Source organism: Bombina bombina, chromosome 7 (assembly GCF_027579735.1).
Source record: "Bombina bombina isolate aBomBom1 chromosome 7, aBomBom1.pri, whole genome shotgun sequence".
Taxonomy (NCBI): domain Eukaryota; kingdom Metazoa; phylum Chordata; class Amphibia; order Anura; family Bombinatoridae; genus Bombina; species Bombina bombina.
In genome coordinates this window covers 640,690,981-640,715,469 of record NC_069505.1, presented here as the reverse complement: position 1 = coordinate 640,715,469, position 24,489 = coordinate 640,690,981, and the positions used below count along the sequence as shown (strand labels likewise).

At 39.4% G+C, this 24,489-nt stretch overlaps 1 protein-coding gene across 1 annotated transcript in view; it reads right to left on the bottom strand.

Moving 5' to 3' along the window:
* GIPR (gastric inhibitory polypeptide receptor) overlaps positions 1-15,247 on the bottom strand; it is a 218,381-nt gene extending 203,134 nt beyond the window's left edge. Inside the window, exons 1-4 of the mRNA XM_053689754.1 lie at positions 15,206-15,247; positions 14,657-14,753; positions 10,741-10,848; positions 10,313-10,443 (exon numbers count right to left, since the gene is read on the bottom strand). Of these exons, the coding sequence (XP_053545729.1) occupies positions 10,313-10,443; positions 10,741-10,848; positions 14,657-14,753; positions 15,206-15,247 (378 nt within the window). The remainder of the gene's footprint in view (positions 1-10,312; positions 10,444-10,740; positions 10,849-14,656; positions 14,754-15,205) is intronic.
* Positions 15,248-24,489: the final 9,242 nt, after the last annotated feature.

The window sequence follows — 24,489 nt, the reverse complement described above, 5'->3', positions numbered from 1 at the left end:
AGACCTCTGTTTATGTTGTCACCCTCACCTGTGACTGTTCATGCTCATGATCCTCATGTCATGGAATCTCACCTAATATATTTCCTTGGCAGCTAGACCTCTGTTTCTGTTGTCACCCTCACCTGTGACTGCTCCTGCTCATGATCCTCATGTCATGGAATGTCACCTAATATATTTCCTTGGCAGCTAGACCTCTGTTTATGTTGTCACCCTCACCTGTGACTACTCCTGCTCATGATCCTCATGTCATGGAATGTCACCTAATATATTTCCTTGGCAACTAGACCTCTGTTTATGTTGTCACCCTCACATGTGACTGTTCATGCTCATGATCCTCATGTCATGGAATGTCACCTAATATATTTCCTTGGCAACTAGACCTCTGTTTATGTTGTCACTCTCACCTGTGACTGTTCATGCTCATGATCCTCATGTCATGGAATGTCACCTAATATATTTCCTTGGCAACTAGACCTCTGTTTATGTTGTCACCCTCACATGTGACTGTTCCTGCTCATGATCCTCATGTCATGGAATGTCACCTAATATATTTCCTTGGCAGCTAGGCCTCTGTTTATGTTGTCACCCTCATCTGTGTCTGCTCCTGCTCATGATCCTCATGTCATGGAATGTCACCTAATATATTTCCTTGGCAACTAGACCTCTGTTTATGTTGTCACCCTCACCTGTGACTGTTCCTGCTTATGATCCTCATGTCATGGAATGTCACCTAATATATTTCCTTGGCTGCTAGACCTCTGTTTCTGTTGTCACCCTCACCTGTGACTGTTCCTGCTTATGATCCTCATGTCATGGAATGTCACCTAATATATTTTCTTGGCAGGTAGACCTCTGTTTCTGTTGTCACCCTCACCTGTGACTGCTCCTGCTTATGATCCTCATGTCATGGAATGTCACCTAATATATTTCCTTGGCCGCTAGACCTCTGTTTCTGTTGTCACCCTCATCTGTGACTGCTCCTGCTCATGATCCTAATGTCATGGAATGTCACCTAATGTATTTCCTTGGCCGCTAGACCTCTGTTTATGTTGTCATCCTCACCTGTGACTGCTCCTGCTCATGATCCTAATGTCATGGAATGTCACCTAATGTATTTCCTTGGCAGCTAGACCTCTGTTTATGTTGTCACCCTCACCTGTGACTACACCTGCACATGATCCTCATGTCATGGAATGTCACCTAATATATTTCCTTGGCAGCTAGACCTCTGTTTATGTTGTCACCCTCACCTGTGACTGTTCATGCTCATGATCCTCATGTCATGGAATGTCACCTAATATATTTCCTTGGCAGGTAGACCTCTGTTTCTGTTGTCACCCTCACCTGTGACTACTCCTGCTCATGATCCTCATGTCATGGAATGTCACCTAATATATTTCCTTAGCAGGTAGACCTCTGTTTCTGTTGTCACCCTCACCTGTGACTGTTCCTGCTCATGATCCTCATGTCATGGAATGTCACCTAATATATTTCCTTGGCAGCTAGACCTCTGTTTCTGTTGTCACCCTCACCTGTGACTACTCCTGCTCATGATCCTCATGTCATGGAATGTCACCTAATGTATTTCCTTGGCAGCTAGACCTCTGTTTATGTTGTCATCCTCACCTGTGACTGCTCCTGCTCATGATCCTCATGTCATGGAATGTCACCTAATATATTTCCTTGGCAGGTAGACCTCTGTTTCTGTTGTCACTCTCACCTGTGACTACTCCTGCTCATGATCCTCATGTCAGGGAATGTCACCTAATGTATTTCCTTGGCAGCTAGACCTCTGTTTATGTTGTCACCTTCACCTGTGACTGTTCCTGCTCATGAGTCACATGTCATGGAATGTCACCTAATATATTTCTTTGGCAGCTAGACCTCTGTTTATGTTGTCACCCTCACCTGTGACTGTTCCTGCTCATGAGCCACATGTCATGGAATGTCACCTAATATATTTCCTTGGCAGGTAGACCTCTGTTTATGTTGTCACCCTCACCTGTGACTGCTCCTGTACATGATCCTCATGTCATGGAATGTCACCTTATATATTTCCTTGGCAGCTAGACCTCTGTTTATGTTGTCACTCTCACCTGTGACTATTCCTGCTCATGAGCCTCATGTCATGGAATGTCACCTAATATATTTCCTTGGCAGCTAGACCTCTGTTTATGTTGTCACCCTCACCTGTGACTGTTCCTGCTCATGATTCTCATGTCATGGAATGTCACCTAATGTATTTCCTTGGCAGCTAGACCTCTGTTTATGTTGTCACCCTCACCTGTGACTACTCCTGCTCATGATCCTAATGTGATGGAATGTCACCTAATATATTTCCTTGGCAGGTAGACCTCTGTTTATGTTGTCACCCTCACCTGTGACTGTTCCTGCTCATGATCCTCATGTCATATAATGTCACCTAATATATTTCCTTGGCAGGTAGACCTCTGTTTATGTTGTCACCCTCATCTGTGTCTGCTCCTGCTCATGATCCTCATGTCATGGAATGTCACCTAATATATTTCCTTGGCAGGTAGACCTCTGTTTATGTTGTCACTCTCACCTGTGACTGTTCCTGCTCATGATCCTCATGTCATATAATGTCACCTAATATATTTCCTTGGCAGGTAGACCTCTGTTTATGTTGTCACCCTCATCTGTGTCTGCTCCTGCTCATGATCCTCATGTCATGGAATGTCACCTAATATATTTCCTTGGCAGGTAGACCTCTGTTTATGTTGTCACCCTCATCTGTGTCTGCTCCTGCTCATGATCCTCATGTCATGGAATGTCACCTAATATATTTCCTTGGCAGCTAGACCTCTGTTTATGTTGTCACCCTCATCTGTGACTACTCCTGCTCATGATACTCATGTCATGGAATGTCACCTAATGTATTTCCTTGGCTGCTAGACCTCTGTTTATGTTGTCACCCTCACCTGTGACTGTTCCTGCTCATGATGCTCATGTCATGGAATGTCACCTAATATATTTCCTTGGCAGCTAGACCTCTGTTTATGTTGTCACCCTCACCTGTGACTGCTCCTGCTCATGATCCTCATGTCATGTAATGTCACCTAATATATTTCCTTGGCCGCTAGACCTCTGTTTATGTTGTCACCCTCACCTGTGACTGCTCCTGCTCTTGATCCTCATGTCATGGAATGTCACCTAATATATTTCCTTGGCAGGTAGACCTCTGTTTATGTTGTCACCCTCACAAGTGACTGCTGCTGCTCATGATCCTCATGTCATGGAATGTCACCTAATATATTTCCTTGGCAACTAGACCTCTGTTTATGTTGTCACCCTCACCTGTGACTGTTCATGCTCATGATCCTCATGTCATGGAATGTCACCTAATATATTTCCTTGGCAACTAGACCTCTGTTTATGTTGTCACCCTCACATGTGACTGTTCCTGCTCATGATCCTCATGTCATGGAATGTCACCTAATATATTTCCTTGGCAGCTAGACCTCTGTTTATGTTGTCACCCTCATCTGTGTCTGCTCCTGCTCATGATCCTCATGTCATGGAATGTCACCTAATATATTTCCTTGGCAGGTAGACCTCTGTTTGTGTTGTCACCCTCACCTGTGACTGCTGCTGCTCATGATCCTCATGTCATGGAATGTCACCTAATATATTTCCTTGGCCGCTAGACCTCTGTTTCTGTTGTCACCCTCATCTGTGACAGCTCCTGCTCATGATCCTAATGTCATGGAATGTCACCTAATATATTTCCTTGGCCGCTAGACCTCTGTTTCTGTTGTCACCCTCATCTGTGACTGCTCCTGCTCATGATCCTAATGTCATGGAATGTCACCTAATGTATTTCCTTGGCCGCTAGACCTCTGTTTATGTTGTCATCCTCACCTGTGACTGCTCCTGCTCATGATCCTAATGTCATGGAATGTCACCTAATGTATTTCCTTGGCAGCTAGACCTCTGTTTATGTTGTCACCCTCAACTGTGACTACTCCTGCACATGATCCTCATGTCATGGAATGTCACCTAATATATTTCCTTGGCAGCTAGACCTCTGTTTATGTTGTCACCCTCACCTGTGACTGTTCATGCTCATGATCCTCATGTCATGGAATGTCACCTAATATATTTCCTTGGCAGCTAGACCTCTGTTTATGTTGTCACCCTCACCTGTGACTGTTCATGCTCATGATCCTCATGTCATGGAATGTCACCTAATATATTTCCTTGGCAGGTAGACCTCTGTTTCTGTTGTCACCCTCACCTGTGACTACTCCTGCTCATGATCCTCATGTCATGGAATGTCACCTAATATATTTCCTTAGCAGGTAGACCTCTGTTTCTGTTGTCACCCTCACCTGTGACTGTTCCTGCTCATGATCCTCATGTCATGGAATGTCACCTAATGTATTTCCTTGGCAGCTAGACCTCTGTTTCTGTTGTCACCCTCACCTGTGACTGCTCCTGCTCATGATCCTCATGTCATGGAATGTCACCTAATATATTTCCTTGGCAGGTAGACCTCTGTTTATGTTGTCACCCTCACCTGTGACTGCTCCTGCTCATGATCCTCATGTCATGGAATGTCACCTTATATATTTCCTTGGCAGCTAGACCTCTGTTTATGTTGTCACTCTCACCTGTGACTATTCCTGCTCATTATCCTCATGTCATGGAATGTCACCTAATGTATTTCCTTGGCAGCTAGACCTCTGTTTATGTTGTCACCCTCACCTGTGACTACTCCTGCTCATGATCCTCATGTCATGGAATGTCACCTAATATATTTCCTTGGCCGCTAGACCTCTGTTTATGTTGTCACCTTCACCTGTGACTGTTCCTGCTCATGAGCCACATGTCATGGAATGTCACCTAATATATTTCCTTCATAGCTAGACCTCTGTTTATGTTGTCACCCTCACCTGTGACTGTTCCTGCTCATGAGCCACATGTCATGGAATGTCACCTAATATATTTCCTTGGCAGGTAGACCTCTGTTTATGTTGTCACCCTCACCTGTGACTGCTCCTGCTCATGATCCTCATGTCATGGAATGTCACCTAATATATTTCCTTGGCAGCTAGACCTCTGTTTATGTTGTCACCCTCACCTGTGACTGCTCCTGCTCATGATCCTCATGTCATGGAATGTCACCTAATATATTTCCTTGGCAGCTAGACCTCTGTTTATGTTGTCACCCTCACCTGTGACTGTTCCTGCTCATGATCCTAATGTCATGGAATGTCACCAAATATATTTCCTTGGCAGCTAGACCTCTGTTTATGTTGTCACCCTCATCTGTGTCTGCTCCTGCTCATGATCCTCATGTCATGGAATGTCACCTAATATATTTCCTTAGCAGGTAGACCTCTGTTTCTGTTGTCACCCTCACCTGTGACTGCTCCTGCTCATGATCCTCATGTCATGGAATGTCACCTAATATATTTCCTTAGCAGGTAGACCTCTGTTTCTGTTGTCACCCTCACCTGTGACTGTTCCTGCTCATGATCCTCATGTCATGGAATGTCACCTAATATATTTCCTTAGCAGGTAGACCTCTGTTTCTGTTGTCACCCTCACCTGTGACTGTTCCTGCTCATGATCCTCATGTCATGGGATGTCACCTAATGTATTTCCTTGGCAGCTAGACCTCTGTTTATGTTGTCACCCTCACCTGTGACTACTCCTGCTTATGATCCTCATGTCATGGAATGTCACCTAATATATTTCCTTGGCAGCTAAACCTCTGTTTATGTTGTCACCCTCACCTGTGACTGCTCCTGCTCATGATCCTCATGTCATGGAATGTCACCTAATGTATTTCCTTGGCAGCTAGACCTCTGTTTATGTTGTCACCCTCACCTGTGACTACTCCTGCTCATGATCCTCATGTCATGGAATGTCACCTAATATATTTCCTTGGCAGCTAGACCTCTGTTTATGTTGTCACCCTCACCTGTGACTACTCCTGCTCATGATCCTCATGTCATGGAATGTCACCTAATATATTTCCTTGGCCGCTAGACCTCTGTTTATGTTGTCACCCTCACAAGTGACTGCTCCTGCTCATGATCCTCATGTCATGGAATGTCACCTAATATATTTCCTTGGCAGGTAGACCTCTGTTTATGTTGTCACCCTCACCTGTGACTGTTCCTGCTCATGATCCTCATGTCATGGAATGTCACCTAATATATTTCCTTGGCAGCTAGACCTCTGTTTATGTTGTCACCTTCACCTGTGACTGTTCCTGCTCATGATCCTCATGTCATGGAATGTCACCTAATATATTTCCTTGGCAGCTAGACCTCTGTTTATGTTGTCACCCTCACCTGTGACTGTTCCTGCTCATGATCCTCATGTCATGGAATGTCACCTAATATATTTCCTTGGCTGCTAGACCTCTGTTTATGTTGTCACCTTCACCTGTGACTGTTCCTGCTCATGATCCTCATGTCATGGAATGTCACCTAATATATTTCCTTGGCAGCTAGACCTCTGTTTCTGTTGTCACACTCACCTGTGACTACTCCTGCTCATGATCCTCATGTCATGGAATGTCACCTAATATATTTCCTTGGCAGTTAGACCTCTGTTTATGTTGTCACCCTCACCTGTGACTGTTCCTGCTCATGATCCTAATGTCATGGAATGTCACCTAATATATTTCCTTGGCAGGAAGACCTCTGTTTATGTTGTCACCCTCACCTGTGACTGTTCCTGCTCATGATCCTCATGTCATGGAATGTCACCTAATATATTTCCTTGGCAGCTAGACCTCTGTTTATGTTCTCACCCTCACCTGTGACTGCTCCTGCTCATGATCCTCATGTCATGGAATGTCACCTAATATATTTCCTTGGCCGCTAGACCTCTGTTTATGTTGTCACCTTCACCTGTGACTGCTCCTGCTCATGATCCTCATGTCATGGAATGTCACCTAATATATTTCCTTGGCAGCTAGACCTCTGTTTATGTTGTCACCCTCACCTGTGACTGTTCCTGCTCATGATTCTCATGTCATGGAATGTCACCTAATATATTTCCTTCATAGCTAGACCTCTGTTTATGTTGTCACCCTCACCTGTGACTGCTCCTGCTCATGATCCTCATGTCATGTAATTGTAATGTCACCTAATATATTTCCTTGGCCGCTAGACCTCTGTTTATGTTGTCACCCTCACAAGTGACTGCTCCTGCTCATGATCCTCATGTCATGGAATGTCACCTAATATATTTCCTTGGCAGCTAGACCTCTGTTTATGTTGTCACCCTCACCTGTGACTACTCCTGCTCATGATCCTCATGTCATGGAATGTCACCTAATATATTTCCTTGGCAGCTAGACCTCTGTTTATGTTGTCACCCTCACCTGTGACTGCTGCTGCTCATGATCCTCATGTCATGGAATGTCACCTAATATATTTCCTTGGCCGCTAGACCTCTGTTTATGTTGTCACCCTCACCTGTGACTGTTCCTGCTCATGATCCTCATGTCATGGAATGTCACCTAATATATTTCCTTGGCCGCTAGACCTCTGTTTATGTTGTCACCCTCACAAGTGACTGCTGCTGCTCATGATCCTCATGTCATGGAATGTCACCTAATATATTTCCTTGGCCGCTAGACCTCTGTTTATGTTGTCACCCTCACAAGTGACTGCTCCTGCTCATGATCCTCATGTCATGGAATGTCACCTTATATATTTCCTTGGCAGGTAGACCTCTGTTTATGTTGTCACCCTCACCTGTGACTACTCCTGCTCATGATCCTCATGTCATGGAATGTCACCTAATATATTTCCTTGGCAGGTAGACCTCTGTTTACGTTGTCACCCTCACCTCTGACTGCTCTTGCTCATGATCCTCATGTCATGGAATGTCACCTAATATATTTCCTTGGCAGCTAGACCTCTGTTTATGTTGTCACCCTCACCTGTGACTGCTCCTGCTCATGATCCTCATGTCATGGAATGTCACCTAATATATTTCCTTGGCAGCTAGACCTCTGTTTCTGTTGTCACCCTCACCTGTGACTGCTCCTGCTCATGAGCCACATGTCATGGAATGTCACCTAATATATTTCCTTGGCTGCTAGACCTCTGTTTATGTTGTCACCCTCACCTGTGACTGTTCCTGCTCATGAGCCACATGTCATGGAATGTCACCTAATGTATTTCCTTGGCTGCTAGACCTCTGTTTATGTTGTCACCCTCACCTGTGACTGCTCCTGCTCATGAGCCACATGTCATGGAATGTCATACAGAAAAACCAGTGGCACTTCTATTAAGGTTAAAGGGAACTCAATGTGAAAGTCAATTTCTAATTTGTAGTAGCAGTCTTATCTACCCCTTAAGGTTGTTATATATTTTATCACAATAGGTACAATTTACAGAAAAGCAGTACAAGACTGCAGAAAGGTTTACAACTGAGAGCACTCTTATTCCCTAATGAAGATACTTGAACTAGTGAGCAACAAGTGGCAGATATTTAAAGGGAAAAATGTTAAAATATAACTTTTATTCATGCAAATTAAAACAATGGACAACAATGTTAAAAACCACAGGAATAATATGTAGACCTAAAAGGGATAGGATATGGTAACGTGGTAATACGATGGAACCAATGTTGGTTGTAAGCAGCTTATAACTCCACTAAAGTATATCAGTAATCTCAGTATAAATGACCTACAATGTGGATGTTAATCCATAGTCTTTAATTAAACAATTACCTGATAGTCATAATAATATCCTGTATGTAATAGAGGCCAGAGTATGTGGTCTACACCAGATAAATATAGATTTTATTGAGGTGTTTGCTGCACTTCCTCATTTCATGCCCATAAGAGCTTGAATAGTGGGTAGATACCTATTATACCTGTTATTTATAAGTTCCTACATTATAACTAGAATTTGACTAGTCCCGGACAACACAACAGGTGCCAACATGAAGACATCATCACTACACTTCCCACCACTAAATATATATTTTTTATGTAGCGAATTGTCCAGATTCCCTTAAGTGGTAAACTAGAAGGAAAAATTATCTTTCTATGTATCAATAACGGTTTGCATAAATACATTGAAAAGTTGCTACATGGGGGCCTATCTATCAGGCTCTGAATGGAGCTTGACGCCCCGTGTTTCTGGCGAGCCTGCAGACTCGCCAGAAATAGCAGTCATGAAGCAGCGGTCTAAAGACCGCTGCTTCATAACCCTGTCCGCCTGCTCTGAGCAGACGGACAGACATCGCCGGAATTCAACCTGATCAAGTACGATCGGGTTCATTGACACCCACTGCTGGCGGCCGATTGGCCACGAGTCTGCAGGGGGCGGTGCTGCACCAGCAGTTCACAAGAGCTGCTGTTGCAATACTAAATACGGAGAGCGTATTGTCTCCGCATTCAGCGATGTCTGTCGGACCTGATCATCACTGTCGGATCAGGTCTGACAGACATATGATAAATAGGCCTCAATGTCTGCAACCCTAGTGTTAATTACTTCATATATATATACTGTATATGTATATATCTTGTTTCACTAGGTTTAATTCATCCTAGATAGTATACTGGGTTGTTATATGCAAACGCATTATCAATGTTCTCTATAAGCGTTATTCCCACTATTAAATATATATTGTGTGTAACAAATTGGCTGTTACAAATCAAATAAATGGTTTTACTATATGTCAACAGCGGTTTAAGTAAGCAGACAGAGGATTTGCTGTGTTATCTCCACTCCTGGCATTAATCAAATTTGTTGATACATTGTCCTATAACCGTTTTATATAATAGTTTCAAATTCAACATATTCAGTTAGCTAATGAAACATAAAGATAAATGAGGTATAATAAACCCTACTCATTAATAGCCCATATCTATGTCTATCTATATTCAAGTTAGGTGAATTTAATGAGGAGGTAAAGGGTTACCTTTGAAAAAGCCGAGTTGGTCGGCGAATCATGTCAGGGTAGGTTGGGGAGTTAATGGGCTCTCACTCTCTTTTTTTATTTAGCAGGAAATCTAACCTAAAATAATTTACTCTAAATTATGAGCGTATCCAATTAATGGCTTATACTTAGGCTAAAGATTTATACAAACAGGATCGCTAAAAATTTGTGTTGTATTCACTTTACTTTTGGTAAACTTGTGGAAAGGGAAGAACCATTAGAAACCTTCTGATTTAAATATACAACCGTTAGGGGATTCTGTTATAACGGAGGATGTTTTAGATACCTCCTCATTATTAAATTCACCTAACTTGTCACCCTCACCTGTGACTTCTCTTGCTCACCCTCACCTGTGACTACTCTTGCTCACCCTCACCTGTGACTGCTCCTGCTCATGATCCACACTATCGCATTCAGAGTGGTCTCTCCATGGAAGATCGGTCTCATCCCTCACCCACTGACCATCTGGGCCACAACGGCGAAATACAAAGCCATCTTTTACTGGAATGACAAAAAGGAAGGTTTGATGATAAGTGTGAATGAGTAGATCCAGGTGTCTCTCCTCAACCATATCTTGTCTCTGTCTTAACCTAGAGTCTTCCTAACTTCTTCCTTCCACTGGCTATCAATGTTTTCAACACCAGACCTTATTCCTCAATTCATTATTTTCTCCTATTGTAACCTTTTTTTCTTTCATTTTTTCCTTCCTGGACCCTTGTCCCACTTTCTTTCTTACTCCACTCCTTCTTTCTCTAATGTCTTTTTGTTTTTTCTCCCATTCTTTCTTTTAATCCTGACCTTGTGAGTACCATGGCAGGTAGTTAGGACATGGCTCTGAATGAGTTGTGTTTGCTGCAGCATCACCCCAGCAAGCGTAACTGTCAAAAGTGCGATTGCAGTACACACCTGTAAGGAGAAAAACAATAATAGCTATGACATAGTGTAGGTACAGCAGATATGACCATTAGCAGGAGATTTGCACACAGTTGAACATATTTATGGACATCTATATATTCACTGACTAGTAGATGATTAACATAACAAGCTGTGCAGTATCTGACACCTCTCAATGACTAACAGTATATGTGAAGATATGTGGTTGATGAATGTCTTACTGGCTAGATGGAGATTTTCATAAAGTAGTTGTTGTATATCTTATCAACCAAGAGGAGAGGTTTGTGTAGTTATGTATTATTAGTTGTATGTTTCCCTGACCAGGAATATATCTTTGTGTAGTTGTATAGTAGTTAATGTATGTCTTACTGACCAGGAGTAGATGTTTGTGTAGTTGTATAGTAGTTAATGTACAGTATGTCTTACTGACCAGTATTAGATGTTTGTGTAGTTGTATAGTAGTTAATGTATATCTTACTGACCAGGAATATATTTGTGTAGTTGTATAGTAGTTAATGTATGTCTTACTGACCAAGAGTAGATGTTTGTGTAGTTGTATAGTAGTTAATGTATATCTTACTGACCAGAAATATATGTTTGTGTAGTTGTATAGTAGTTAATGTATGTCTTACTGACCAGGAGTAGATGTTTGTGTAGGTGTATAGTAGTTAATGTATGTTTTACTGACCAGTATTAGATGTTTGTGTAGTTGTATAGTAGTTAATGTCTGTCTTACTGACCAGTATTAGATGTTTGTGTAGTTGTATAGTAGTTAATGTATGTCTTACTGATCAGGAATAGATGTTTGTGTAGTTGTATAGTAGTTAATGTATGTCTTACTGACCAGGAATAGATGTTTGTGTAGTTGTATAGTAGTTAATGTATGTCTTACTGACCAGGAGTAGATGTTTGTGTAGGTGTAAAGTAGTTAATGTATGTTTTACTGACCAGTATTAGATGTTTGTGTAGTTGTATAGTAGTTAATGCCTGTCTTACTGACCAGTATTAGATGTTTGTGTAGTTGTATAGTAGTTAATGTATGTCTTACTGATCAGGAATAGATGTTTGGGTAGTTGTATAGTAGTTAATGTATGTCTTACTGACCAGGAATAGATGTTTGGGTAGTTGTATAGTAGTTAATGTATGTCTCCTGGACCAGTATTAGATATTTGTGTAGTTGTATAGTAGTTAGTGTATGTCTTACTGACCAGGAATAGATGTTTGTGTAGTTGTATAGTTGTTAATGCATGTCTCCTTGACCAGGAAAAGATGTTTGTGCTGTTGTATAGTAGATAATTGTTACGGTACCAACAGGATACCAAGGGTTAATACCAGGGAACAATGTCCTGCATACAGAATCAGCACTTCACAACCTCGATCAGTTTCCCTGCAAACATGAGACCAAGCTCCACATTTCAGGTTTAAAAAAGAATATCTTTATTAAAGGCTGAATGCCTAGTATTTATACAGGTTTTGACCCCAGATGGGGGGGTTGAATATAACCCTGGCTTCAGGTTACAGAGGGCATTGGTTAAACAGTAAAGCAAACATATGAACAATGCATCAAACCTCTAAGAATTGTCTATTCACAGGTAAAACAGATTAACATATTAAGTACTCAGACAATCTGATGTTGGGCAGTCTAGTTAACATAATCACACAAAACCCAATCAGTTTACCTAGACAGACTCCTGAGACACAATCAGATCTTAAACATACATAGAATACATCTTATTACAGAATATAGGAACAGTTCTTATTAGCTATAAAGTCCTTTATGCCCACTTGGTTTATAGAGTCACAATTGCTCCCAAAAGGTGCACTCACACCCTGTACCCATCCTGTATTTATGGATACAGGGTGACATAGACATAAGACAGAGTTATGAAAGTACATGGGGTGTCCAGCATATAAAATTCCATATTTCCATGCAGTCTCTGGGTATCCTTAAGCCCATGTACCTCCAGCCCAAAGAATGTTCCATAACAGGCCCTCCAATGTACAGTGGCGAGATTGGTTTTGTCACAATAATGTATGTCTCCCTGACCAGTATAGATATTTGTGTAGTTGTATAGTAGTTAGTGTATGTTTTACTGACCAGGAATAGATGTTTGTGTAGTTGTATAGTTGTTAATGCATGTCTCCTTGACCAGGAAAAGATGTTTGTGCTGTTGTATAGTAGATAATGTATGTCTCCCTGACCAGTATAGATATTTGTGTAGTTGTATAGTAGTTAGTGTATGTTTTACTGACCAGGAATAGATGTTTGTGTAGTTGTATAGTTGTTAATGCATGTCTCCTTGACCAGGAAAAGATGTTTGTGCTGTTGTATAGTAGATAATGTATGTCTCCCTGACCAGTATAGATATTTGTGTAGTTGTATAGTAGATAATGTATGTTTTACTGACCAGGAATAGATGTTTGTGTAGTTGTATAGTAGTTAATGTATGTCTTACTGACCAGCAATATATATTTGTGTAGTTGTATAGTAGTTAAAGGGGCACTGATCCCACATTTTTTCTTTCATGATTCAGATAGAGCATGCAATTTTAAGCAACTTTATAAATTACACCTATTATCAAATTCTCTTCATTCTCTTGCTATCTTTATATGAAAAGCAAGAATTTACGTTTAGAAGCCGGACCATTTTTGGTTCACAACCTGGTTTGTCCTTGCTGCTTGGACAGCACCAATAAACAAGTGCTGTCCAGGTCTAAACCAAAAATCGTCCTGGCTAAGATGCCTTCTTTTTCAAATAAAGATAGCAAGAGAACAAAGGAAAATTGATAATAGGCGTAAATTAGAAAGTTGCTTAAAATTGCATGCTCTATCTGAATCATGAAAGGAATTTTTTGGGTTTAGTATCCATTTAATGTATGTCTTACTGACCAGGAATAGATGTTTGTGTAGTTGTATAGTAGTTAATGTATGTCTTACTGACCAGGAATAGATGTTTGTGTAGTTGTATAGTAGTTAATGTATGTCTTACTGACCAGGAATAGAAGTTTGTGTAGTTGTATAGTAATTAATGTATGTCTTACTGACCAGGAATAGATGTTTGTGTAGTTGTATAGTAATTAATGTATGTCTTACTGACCAGGTATAGATGTTTGTGTAGTTGTATAGTAGTTAGTGTATGTCTTACTGACCAGGAATAGATGTTTGTGTAGTTTTATAGTAGTTAATGTATGTCTTACTGACCAGGAATATACATTTGTGTAGTTGTATAGTAGTTAATGTATGTCTTACTGACCAGGAATAGATGTTTGTGTAGTTGTATAGTAATTAATGTATGTTTTACTGACCAGGAATAGATGTTTGTGTAGTTGTATAGTAGTTAATGTATGTTTTACTGACCAGGAATAGACGTTTGTGTAGTTGTATAGTAGTTAATGTATGTCTAACTGACCAGGAATAGATGTTTGTGTAGTTGTATAGTAATTAATGTATGTCTTACTGACCAGGAATAGATGTTTGTGTAGTTGTATATTAGTTAGTGTATGTCTTACTGTCCAGGAATAGATGTTTGTGTAGTTTTATAGTAGTTAATGTATGTCTTACTGACCAGGAATAGACATTTGTGTAGTTGTATAGTAGTTAATGTATGTCTTACTGTCCAGGAATAGATGTTTGTGTAGTTGTATAGTAATTAATGTATGTTTTACTGACCAGGAATAGACGTTTGTGTAGTTGTATAGTAGTTAATGTATGCCTTACTGACCAGGAATAGATGTTTGTGTAGTTGTATATTTGTTGATAAATGTCTCACTGACCAGGTTAGATGTTTGAGTAGTTGTGTAGTAGTTCAAGTATGTCTCACCAAGCAGTGGAGGTTCCCTCCTCATTCGTTCTTCACAATCTTTATGGTATTGTTTCCATGCCTGGACTGTGTCATGTACACTGTGACACAGACAATCCTGGAATGAAACAATGTGATATGATACAACAAATATATAATGTCGCCACAAAATGTTGTTACAGCTGTAAACCAGCTGAACAGAAGAAACTGTAGCACAACAATTGCATGCACTATCACAGCACAACTGCAACAAGATGGTTTAGCTTCATCTGCCACTTTCCATCCAGGTTCAAGCACAAAAGTCAGGAGTAATATATGATGAACATATCTGGCTGTGTAACTTTTAATATATATATAAAAAATGGTGTGAATAAATTTACCAAAAGAGGGCAGTTTTTTTACACTAAACATGATGTAATGCTGAAGTAGTCAGTAGGGTATGTATAGCTTAGAGCAGATTTAGAATATCTGGGATTGACTAAGCTACTGAAGCCCCCAAAACAAGGGATCACATTGCCAGCCCCACAATAAAGGACAACTTACATTTCTCATAATGCAACTGAGTCTCACCTTTATGAGCATGAAGACCAAAGCAGTTAGGGGACCCCACATCCTGAGATCAGAGGTCACATAGGGAAAGAGAAGATCAATATTACTTATTGAGTATACAGCTAAATTCATGCTAGTTGTTTTAACCACTCTGGTTGGATGGCTGTTCTGTATATCTACTACTATTTAACTAAAGAGATGTTTTTAAAAAATCAGTGTAGTGGGTAGATGATGTGCTACGAAAAACAGTAGGAGAAGCGCAAAAAACAGCTTAAAGATTTTAATCAGTGACAAACAGTGCAATAACATATAAGCACTTACATTACAATAATAGTAATGTGTAGTTCTGTGTAGTATTGTATAGAAGTGTGTAGTACTGTGCAGTTCTGTGTAGTATTGTGTAGTACTGAGTAGTATTGTGTATTAATGTGTAGTATTGTACAGAAGTGTATAGTACTGTATACTGTGAGAGCAATAAAATTGTAGAACTCATTACCAAAGGAGGTAGAGAATGCCAATACCCTAGATACATTTAAAAATTGTTTGGATACATTTTTGGATAGAAACAGAATTCAGGGATATGATTGTTTGTATTAAATGTGTCACCTTTTAGTGGGATTAATTTTAACTCAACTAAAGCTTTTTTGTAAGTATATTAAATTTGTATAGGTTGAACTCGATGGACTTCAGTCTTTTTTTAAACCTCATCTACTATGTTACTATGTATTGTGTAGGACTGCATAATGTTGCATAGAAGTGTGTAGTACTGTATAGCATTGTGTAGTACTGTGTAGAAGTTTGTAGTACTATGTAGTTTTGTGTAGAAGTGTGTAGTATTTAGTAGAAGTATGTAGTACTGTGTAGTATTTGTTTTTAGTATTGTATAGAAGTGTGAAGTACTGTGTAGGTTTTTAGTACTGCGTAGTTTTGTGTAATGATGTGTAATACTGTGTAGTATTGTTTAGTAATGTGTAGACATGTGTGAAGTACTGTGAAGTATTGTGTAGAAATGTGTAGTACTATGGAGTATTGTGTAGTATTGTGTAGTAATGTGTAGTAAAGTGTAGAACTGTGTAGTACTGTGTAGTGCTGTGTAGTGCTGTGTAGTATTGTGTAGTGTTGTGTAGTGTTCTGTAGTGCTGTGTAGTATTGTGTAGTGTTGTGTAGTACTGTGTAGTGCTGTGTAGTATTGTGTAGTATTGTGTAGTGATGTGTAGTAAAGTGTAGTACTGTGTAGTGCTGTGTAGTATTGTGTAGTATTGTGTAGTAATGTGTAGTAAAGTGTAGTACTGTGTAGTACTGTGTAGTGCTGTGTAGTGCTGTGTAGTATTGTGTAGTGCTGTGTAGTGTAGTGTAGTGTTCTGTAGTGCTGTGTAGTATTGTGTAGTGTTGTGTAGTACTGTGTAGTGCTGTGTAGTATTGTGTAGTGATATGTAGTATTGTGTAGCATTATGTAGTGCTGTGTAGTATTATATGATTTAAGGAAATCATTAAATAACATAAATTGGTACAAAGTATTCTCTAATAAAAATACAGAGGATAAATGGATAACATTTAAAACTTTGTTAAATAAATCTACATAACAACAAATACCACATCGTTATAAAATGCTGCCACCTATTTTATATATATATATACCCCTAATATGATCCCCCTACACCGCCGCCACTTATTTTAACTCTATTAACCCCTAATCTGATCACCCTACACCGCCGCCACCTATTTTAAATATATATACCCCTAATATGATCCCCCTACACCGCCGCCACCTATTTTAAATATATATACCCCTAATATGTAAAATAAATCCTAACCTAAGTTACCATTACACCTAACACTACACTATCAATACATTAATTAAATAAACTACAATTATCTCAACTAAAATACAATTAAACACCTAGATTTAGAGTTCTGAGTTAGCCATCAAAACCAGCGTTAAGGGGTCCTAACGCTGGTTTTGGCCGCCCGCTGGTATTTAGAGTCAGGCAGGAAAGGGTCTAACGCTCACTTTCCAGCCGCGACTTTTCCATACCGCAGATCCCCTTACGTCAATTGCATATCCTATCTTTTTCACAGGGATCTTTCTAACGCCGGTATTTAGAGTCTTGGCTGAAGTGAGCGTTAGAAATCTAACGACAAGACTCCAGCTGCAGAAAAAAGTCAGGAGTTAAGAGCTTTATGGGCTAACGCGGGTTCATAAAGCTCTTAACTACTGTGCTCTAAAGTACACTAACACCCATAAACTACCTATGTACCCCAAAACCGAGGTCCCCCCACATCGCCGCCACTCTAATAAAAAATTTTAACCCCTAATCTGCTGACCGCACACCGCCGCAACCTACATTATCCCTATGTACCCCTAATCTGCTGCCCCTAACATCGCCGACACCTACATAATATTTATTAACCCCTAATCTGCCCCCCCCCCAACGTCGCCGCTACCTACCTACACTTATTAACCCCTAATCTGCCGACCGGACCTCTCCGCCACTATAATAAATGTATTAACCCCTAAAGCTAAGTCTAACCCTAACACTAACACCCCCCTAAGTTAAATATAATTTAAATCTAACGAAATAAAATAAATCTTATTAAATAAATTAATCCTATTTAAAACTAAATACTTAGCTATAAAATAAACCCTAAGATAGCTACAATATAAATAATAATTACATTGTAGCTATTTTAGAATTTATATTTATTTTACAGGCAACTTTGTATTTATTTTAACTCGGTACAATAGCTATTAAATAGTTAATAACTATTTAATAGCTACCTAGTTAAAATAAGTACAAAATTACCTGTAAAATAAATCCTAACCTAAGTTACTATTAAACCTAACACTACACTATCAATAAATTAATTAACTAAACTACCTACAATTATCTACAATTAAATCAACTAAACTAAATTACAAAAACAAACACTAAATTACAAAAAATAAAAAAAGATTACAAGAATTTTAAACTGATTACACCTACTCTAAGCCCCCTAAAAAAATAATAAAGCCCCCCAAAATAAAAAAATGCCCTACCCTATTCTAAAATAAAAAGTTAACAGCTCTTTTACCTTACCAGCCCTTAAAAGGGCCTTTTGCGGGGCATGCCCCAAAGAATTCAGCTCTTTTGCATTTTAAAAAAACATACAATCTAACCCAAACAACCCTTAAAAAACCTAACACTAATCAGATTCAAGTTCAATCCGATTGGCTGATTGGATCAGCCAATCAGATTGAGCTTGCATTCTATTGGCTGATCGGAACAGCCAAAAGAATGCAAGCTCAATCTGATTGGCTGATTGGATCAGCCATTCGGATTGAACTTGAATCTCATTGGCTGATTCAATCAGCCAATCAGATTTTTCCTACCTTAATTCCGATTGGCTGATAGAATCCTATCAGCCAATCGGAATTCGAGGGACGCCATCTTGGATGACATCACTTAAAGGAACCTTCATTCGTCGGGAGTCGCCGGAAGAAGAGGATGGATCCGCGTCGGCTGCTTCAAGATGGTCCCGCTCCGCGCCGGATGGATGAAGATAGAAGACGCCGCATGGATGAAGATGTCTACCGGTCCGGATGTCCTCTTCTTGCCGGATAGGATGAAGACTTTGGACCCTCTTCTGGACCTCTTCTTGCCGGATAGGATAAAGACTTCGGACCCTCTTCTGGACGGATCGGTGATACCCGGCGTGGTGAAGATAAGGTAGGGAGATCTTCAGGGGCTTAGTGTTAGGTTTTTTAAGGGGTGTTTGGGTTAGATTAGGGGTATGTGGGTGGTGGGTTGTAATGTTGGGGGGGGTATTGTATGTTTTTTTTAAATGGAAAAGAGCTGTTTTCTTTGGGGCATGCCCTTTTAAGGGCTGGTAAGGTAAAAGAGCTGTAAACTTTTTATTTTAGAATAGGGTAGGGCATTTTTTTATTTTGGGGGGCTTTGTTATTTTTTTAGGGGGCTTAGAGTAGGTGTAATTAGTTTAAAATTATTGTAATCTTTTTTTTATTTTTTGTAATTTAGTGTTTGGTTTTTTTTGTAATTTAGTTTAGTTGATTTATTTATTGATAGTGTAGTGTTAGGTTTAATTGTAGATAATTGTAGGTAGTTTAGTTAATTTATTTATTGATAGTGTAGTGTTAGGTTTAATTGTAACTTAGGTTAGGATTTATTTTACAGGTAATTTTGTAATTATTTTAACTAGGTAACTATTAAATAGTTATTAACTATTTAATAGCTATTGTACTTGGTTAAAATAAATACAAAGTTGCCTGTAAAATAAATATTAATCCTAAAATAGCTACAATATAATTATAATTTATATTGTAGCTATATTAGGGTTTATTTTACAGGTAAGTATTTAGCTTTAAATAGGAATAATTTATTTAATAATAGTTAATTTATTTCGTTAGATTTAAATTATATTTAACTTAGGGGGGTGTTAGTGTTAGGGTTAGACTTAGCTTTAGGGGTTAATACATTTATTATAGTGGCGGCGAGGTCCGGTCGGCAGATTAGGGGTTAATAAGTGTAGGTAGGTAGCGGCGACGTTGGGGGGGGCAGATTAGGGGTTAATAAATATAATATAGGGGTCGGCGACGTTGGGGGCAGCAGATTAGGGGTACATAGGGATAATGTAGGTTGCTGCGGTGTACGGAGCGGCAGATTAGGGGTTAATAATAATATGCAGGTGTCAGCGATAGCGGGGGCGGCAGATTAGGGGTTAAGTGTAAGGTTAGGGGTGCTTAGACTCGGGGTTCATGTTAGGGTGTTAGGTGCAGACTTAGGAAGTGTTTCCCCATAGGAAATAATGGGGCTGCGTTAGGAGCTGAACGCTGCTTTTTTGCAGGTGTTAGGTTTTTTTTCAGCTCAAACTGCCCCATTGTTTCCTATGGGGATATCGTGCACGAGCACGTTTTTGAAGCTGGCCGCGTCCGTAAGCAACGCTGGTATTTAGAGTTGCAGTGGCGGTAAATTATGCTCTACGCTCCCATTTTGGAGCCTAACGCAGTCCTTCAGAGAACTCTAAATACCAGCGTTGTTTAAAAGGTGCGGGGGAAAAAAAACACGCGTAGCTAACGCACCCCTTCTAACGCAAAACTCTAAATCTAGGTGAAATACACTAAACTATATTACAAAAAAAACAAACACTAAATTACAAAAAATAAAAAAAGATTACAAGAATTTTAATCTAATTACACCTACTCTAAGCCCCCTAATAAAATTAAAAAAAAAAAAAAAATAATAAAATTTCCCTACCCTAAACTAAATTAAAAAAGTAATCAGCTCTATTACCAGCCCTTAAAAGGGCCTTTTGCGGGGCATTGCCCCAAAGTAATCAGCTCTTTTACCTGTAAAAAAAAAGAACAACCCCCCCCATTACAACCCACCACCCACACACCCCTACTCTAAAACCCACCCGATCCCCCCTTAAAAAAACCTAAGTCTAACCCCCAAGTGGTTCTTACCTGTCCTGAAGACCGGCGGAGAAGGTCCTGTTCCAGGCGGAGAAGTCTTCTTCCAAGCGGCGCCCTCTTCTTCTTCCAGGAACCAGCCGGCGCGGAGCGGAGGAGTTGAAGACTGATGACCGCGGAGCTGAAGACCGTCCACTCTGGAACTGAAGACCGGCGATGCTGGAACTGAAGATCGGCGACGCTGGAAATGAAGACCGGAGCCATGGAGCGTGGAGTATCCTCTTCATACGATCTCCGCCGTACACTGAATAGGAATTCAAGATACGCGATTAAAAATGGCGTCCCTTGAATTCCTATTGGCTGATTTGAGCCTTCAAATTCAAATCAGCCAATCGGATGAGAGCTACTGTAATTCTATTGGCTGATTTGAATAGCCAATAGAATAAGAGCTACTGTAATTCTATTGGCTATTCTATTGGCTATTGGCTATTATTTTGGGGGGCTTTTTTATTTTATTAGGGGGCTTAGATTAGATTAGGTGTAATAAGGACCAGTCAACACAGTAGATTTGCATAATCAACAAATGCAAGATAACAAGACAATGCAATAGCAATTAGTCTGAACTTCAAATGAGTAGTAGATTTTTTTTCTGACAATTTTAAAAGTTATGTCTTTTTCTACTCCCCCTGTACCATGTGACAGCCATCAGCCACTCACAAATGCATACACGTACCATGTGACAGCCATCAGCCATTCACAAATGCATACACACTTATTCTTGCACATGCTCAGTAGTAGCTGGTGACTCAAAAAGTTTAAATATAAAAAGACTGTGCACATTTAGTTAATGGAAGTAAATCGGAAAGTTGTTTAAAATGGCATGCTCTATCTGAATAATGAAAGTTTAATTTTGATTGAGTGTCCCTTTAAAATTCTTGTAATCTTTTTTTATTTTTTGTAATTTAGTGTTTGTTTGTTTTTGTAATATAGTTTAGTTTATTTAATTGTATTTTAGTTTAGATATTTGTAGTTTATTTAATTAATTTATTAATAGTGTAGTGTTAGGTGTAATGGAAACTTAGGTTAGGATTTATTTTACAGGTAATTTGGTAATTATTTTAACTAGGTAGCTATTAAATAGTTATTAACTATTTAATAGCTATTGTACCTAGTTAAAATAAATACAAATTTACCTGTAAAATAAATATAAGCCCTAAAATAGCTACAATATAATTATTAATTATATTGTAGCTATCATACGCCTAGATTTAGAGTTTTGCGGCCAAAGAGGTGCGTTAGCTACGCGTGCTTTTTTCTGGCCGCACCTTTTAAATACCGCTGGTATTTAGAGTTCACAGAATGGCTGCGTTAGGCTCCAAAAAAGGAGCGTAGAGCATATTCACCGCAACTGCAACTCTCGATACCAGCGGTGCTTACGGACGCGGCCAGGTTAAAAAACATGCTCGTGCACGATTGCCCCATAGGAAACAATGGGGCAGTTTGAGCTGAAAAAAAACCTAACACCTGCAAAAAAGCAGCGTTCAGCTCCTAACGCAGCCCCATTGTTTCCTATGGGGAAACACTTCCTATGTCTGCACCTAACACCCTAACATGAACCCCAAGTCTAAACACCCCTAACCTTACACTTATTAACCCCTAATCTGCCGCCCCCGCTATAGCTGACACCTGCATATTATTTTTAACCCGTAATCTGCCGCTCCGTACACCGCCGCAACCTACGTTATCCCTATGTACCCCTAATCTGCTGCCCCTAACACCGCCGACCCCTATATTATATTTATTAACCCCTAATCTGCCGCCCCCAACGTCGCCGCTACCTACCTACACTTATTAACCCCTAATCTGCCGACCGCATCTCACCGCTACTATAATAAAGTTATTAACCCCTAATCCGCCTCACTCCTGCCTCACTAACCCTATAATAAATAGTATTAACCCCTAATCTGCCCTCCCTAACATCGCCGACACCTAACTTCAATTATTAACCCCTAATCTGCCGATCGCACCTCACCGCTACTATAATAAATGGATTAACCCCTAAAGCTAAGTCTAACCCTAACACTAACACCCCCCTAAGTTAAATATAATATAAATATAACGAAATAAATTAACTCTTATTAAATAAATTATTCCTATTTAAAGCTAAATACTTACCTGTAAAATAAACCATAATATAGCTACAATATAAATAATAATTACATTGTAGCTATTTTAGGATTAATATTTATTTTACAGGCAACTTTGTAATTATTTTAATCAGGTACAATAGCTATTAAATAGTTAATAAATATTTAATAGCTACCTAGTTAAAATAATAACAAAATTACCTGTAAAATAAATCCTAACCTAAGTTACAATTAAACCTAACACTACACTATCATTAAATTAATTAAATACAATACCTACAATTATCTACAATTAAACCTAACACTACACTATCAATAAATTAATTAAATACAATACCTACAAATAACTACAATTAAATAAACTAACTAAAGTACAAAAAATAAAAAAGAACTAAGTTACAAAAAATAAAAAAATATTTACAAACATTAGAAAAATATTACAACAATTTTAAACTAATTACACCTACTCTAAGCCCCCTAATAAAATAACAAAGACCCCCAAAATAAAAAAATGCCCTACCCTATTCTAAATTAAAAAAGTTCAAAGCTCTTTTACCTTACCAGCCCTGAAAAGGGCCCTTTGCGGGGCATGCCCCAAATAATTCAGCTCTTTTGCCTGCTTGCCATTCTATTGGCTGTTCCGATTAGCCAATAGAATGCAAGCTCAATCTGATTGGCTGATCCAATCAGCCAATCGGATTGAACTTGAATCTGATTGGCTGATTCCATCAGCCAATCAGAATTTTCCTACCTTAATTCCGATTGGCTGATAGAATCCTATCAGCCAATCGGAATTCGAGGGACGCCATCTTGGATGACGTCCCTTAAAGGAACCGTCATTCGTCGGGAAGTCGTCGGTGAAGATGGATGGATCCGCGCTGGAGGTCTTGAAGATCAGCCGGTCGTCATCGGATTCAAGAACATAGAAGATGCGGCTTGGATGAAGATGTTTGCCGGTCCGGATGTCCTCTTCTGCCCGCTTGGATCAAGATGGTTGCCGGTCCGGATCTACTCTTCTTCCCGGATAGGATGAAGACTTTGGAGCCTCTTCTGGACCTCTTCAGCCGCCGCTTGATAGAAGACTTCAGCCGGATTATGGATCGCCAGCCCCCGCTTGGGCTTGGATGAAGACTTCAGAGGAAGGATCGGTGAACCTGGTATGGTGAAGATAAGGTAGGAAGATCTTCAGGGGCTTAGTGTTAGGTTTATTTAAGGGGGGTTTGGGTTAGATTAGGGGTATGTGGGTGGTGGGTTGTAATGTTGGGGGGGGGGTATTGTATGTTTTTTTTTACAGGCAAAATAGCTGAATTTTTTGGGGTATGCCCCGCAAATGGCCCTTTTCAGGGCTGGTAAGGTAAAAGAGCTTTGAACTTTTTTAATTTAGAATAGGGTAGGGCATTTTTTTATTTTGGGGGTCTTTGTTATTTTATTAAGGGGCTTAGAGTAGGTGTAATTAGTTTAAAATTGTTGTAATATTTTTCTAATGTTTGTAAATATTTTTTTATTTTTTGTAACTTAGTTCTTTTTTATTTTTTGTACTTTAGTTAGTTTATTTAATTGTAGTTATTTGTAGGTATTGTATTTAATTTATTTATTGATAGTGTAGTGTTAGGTTTAATTGTAACTTAGGTTAGGATTTATTTTACAGGTAATTTGTAATTATTTTAACTAGGTAACTATTAAATAGTTCTTAACTATTTAATAGCTATTGTACCTGGTTAAAATAAATACAAAGTTGCCTGTAAAATAAA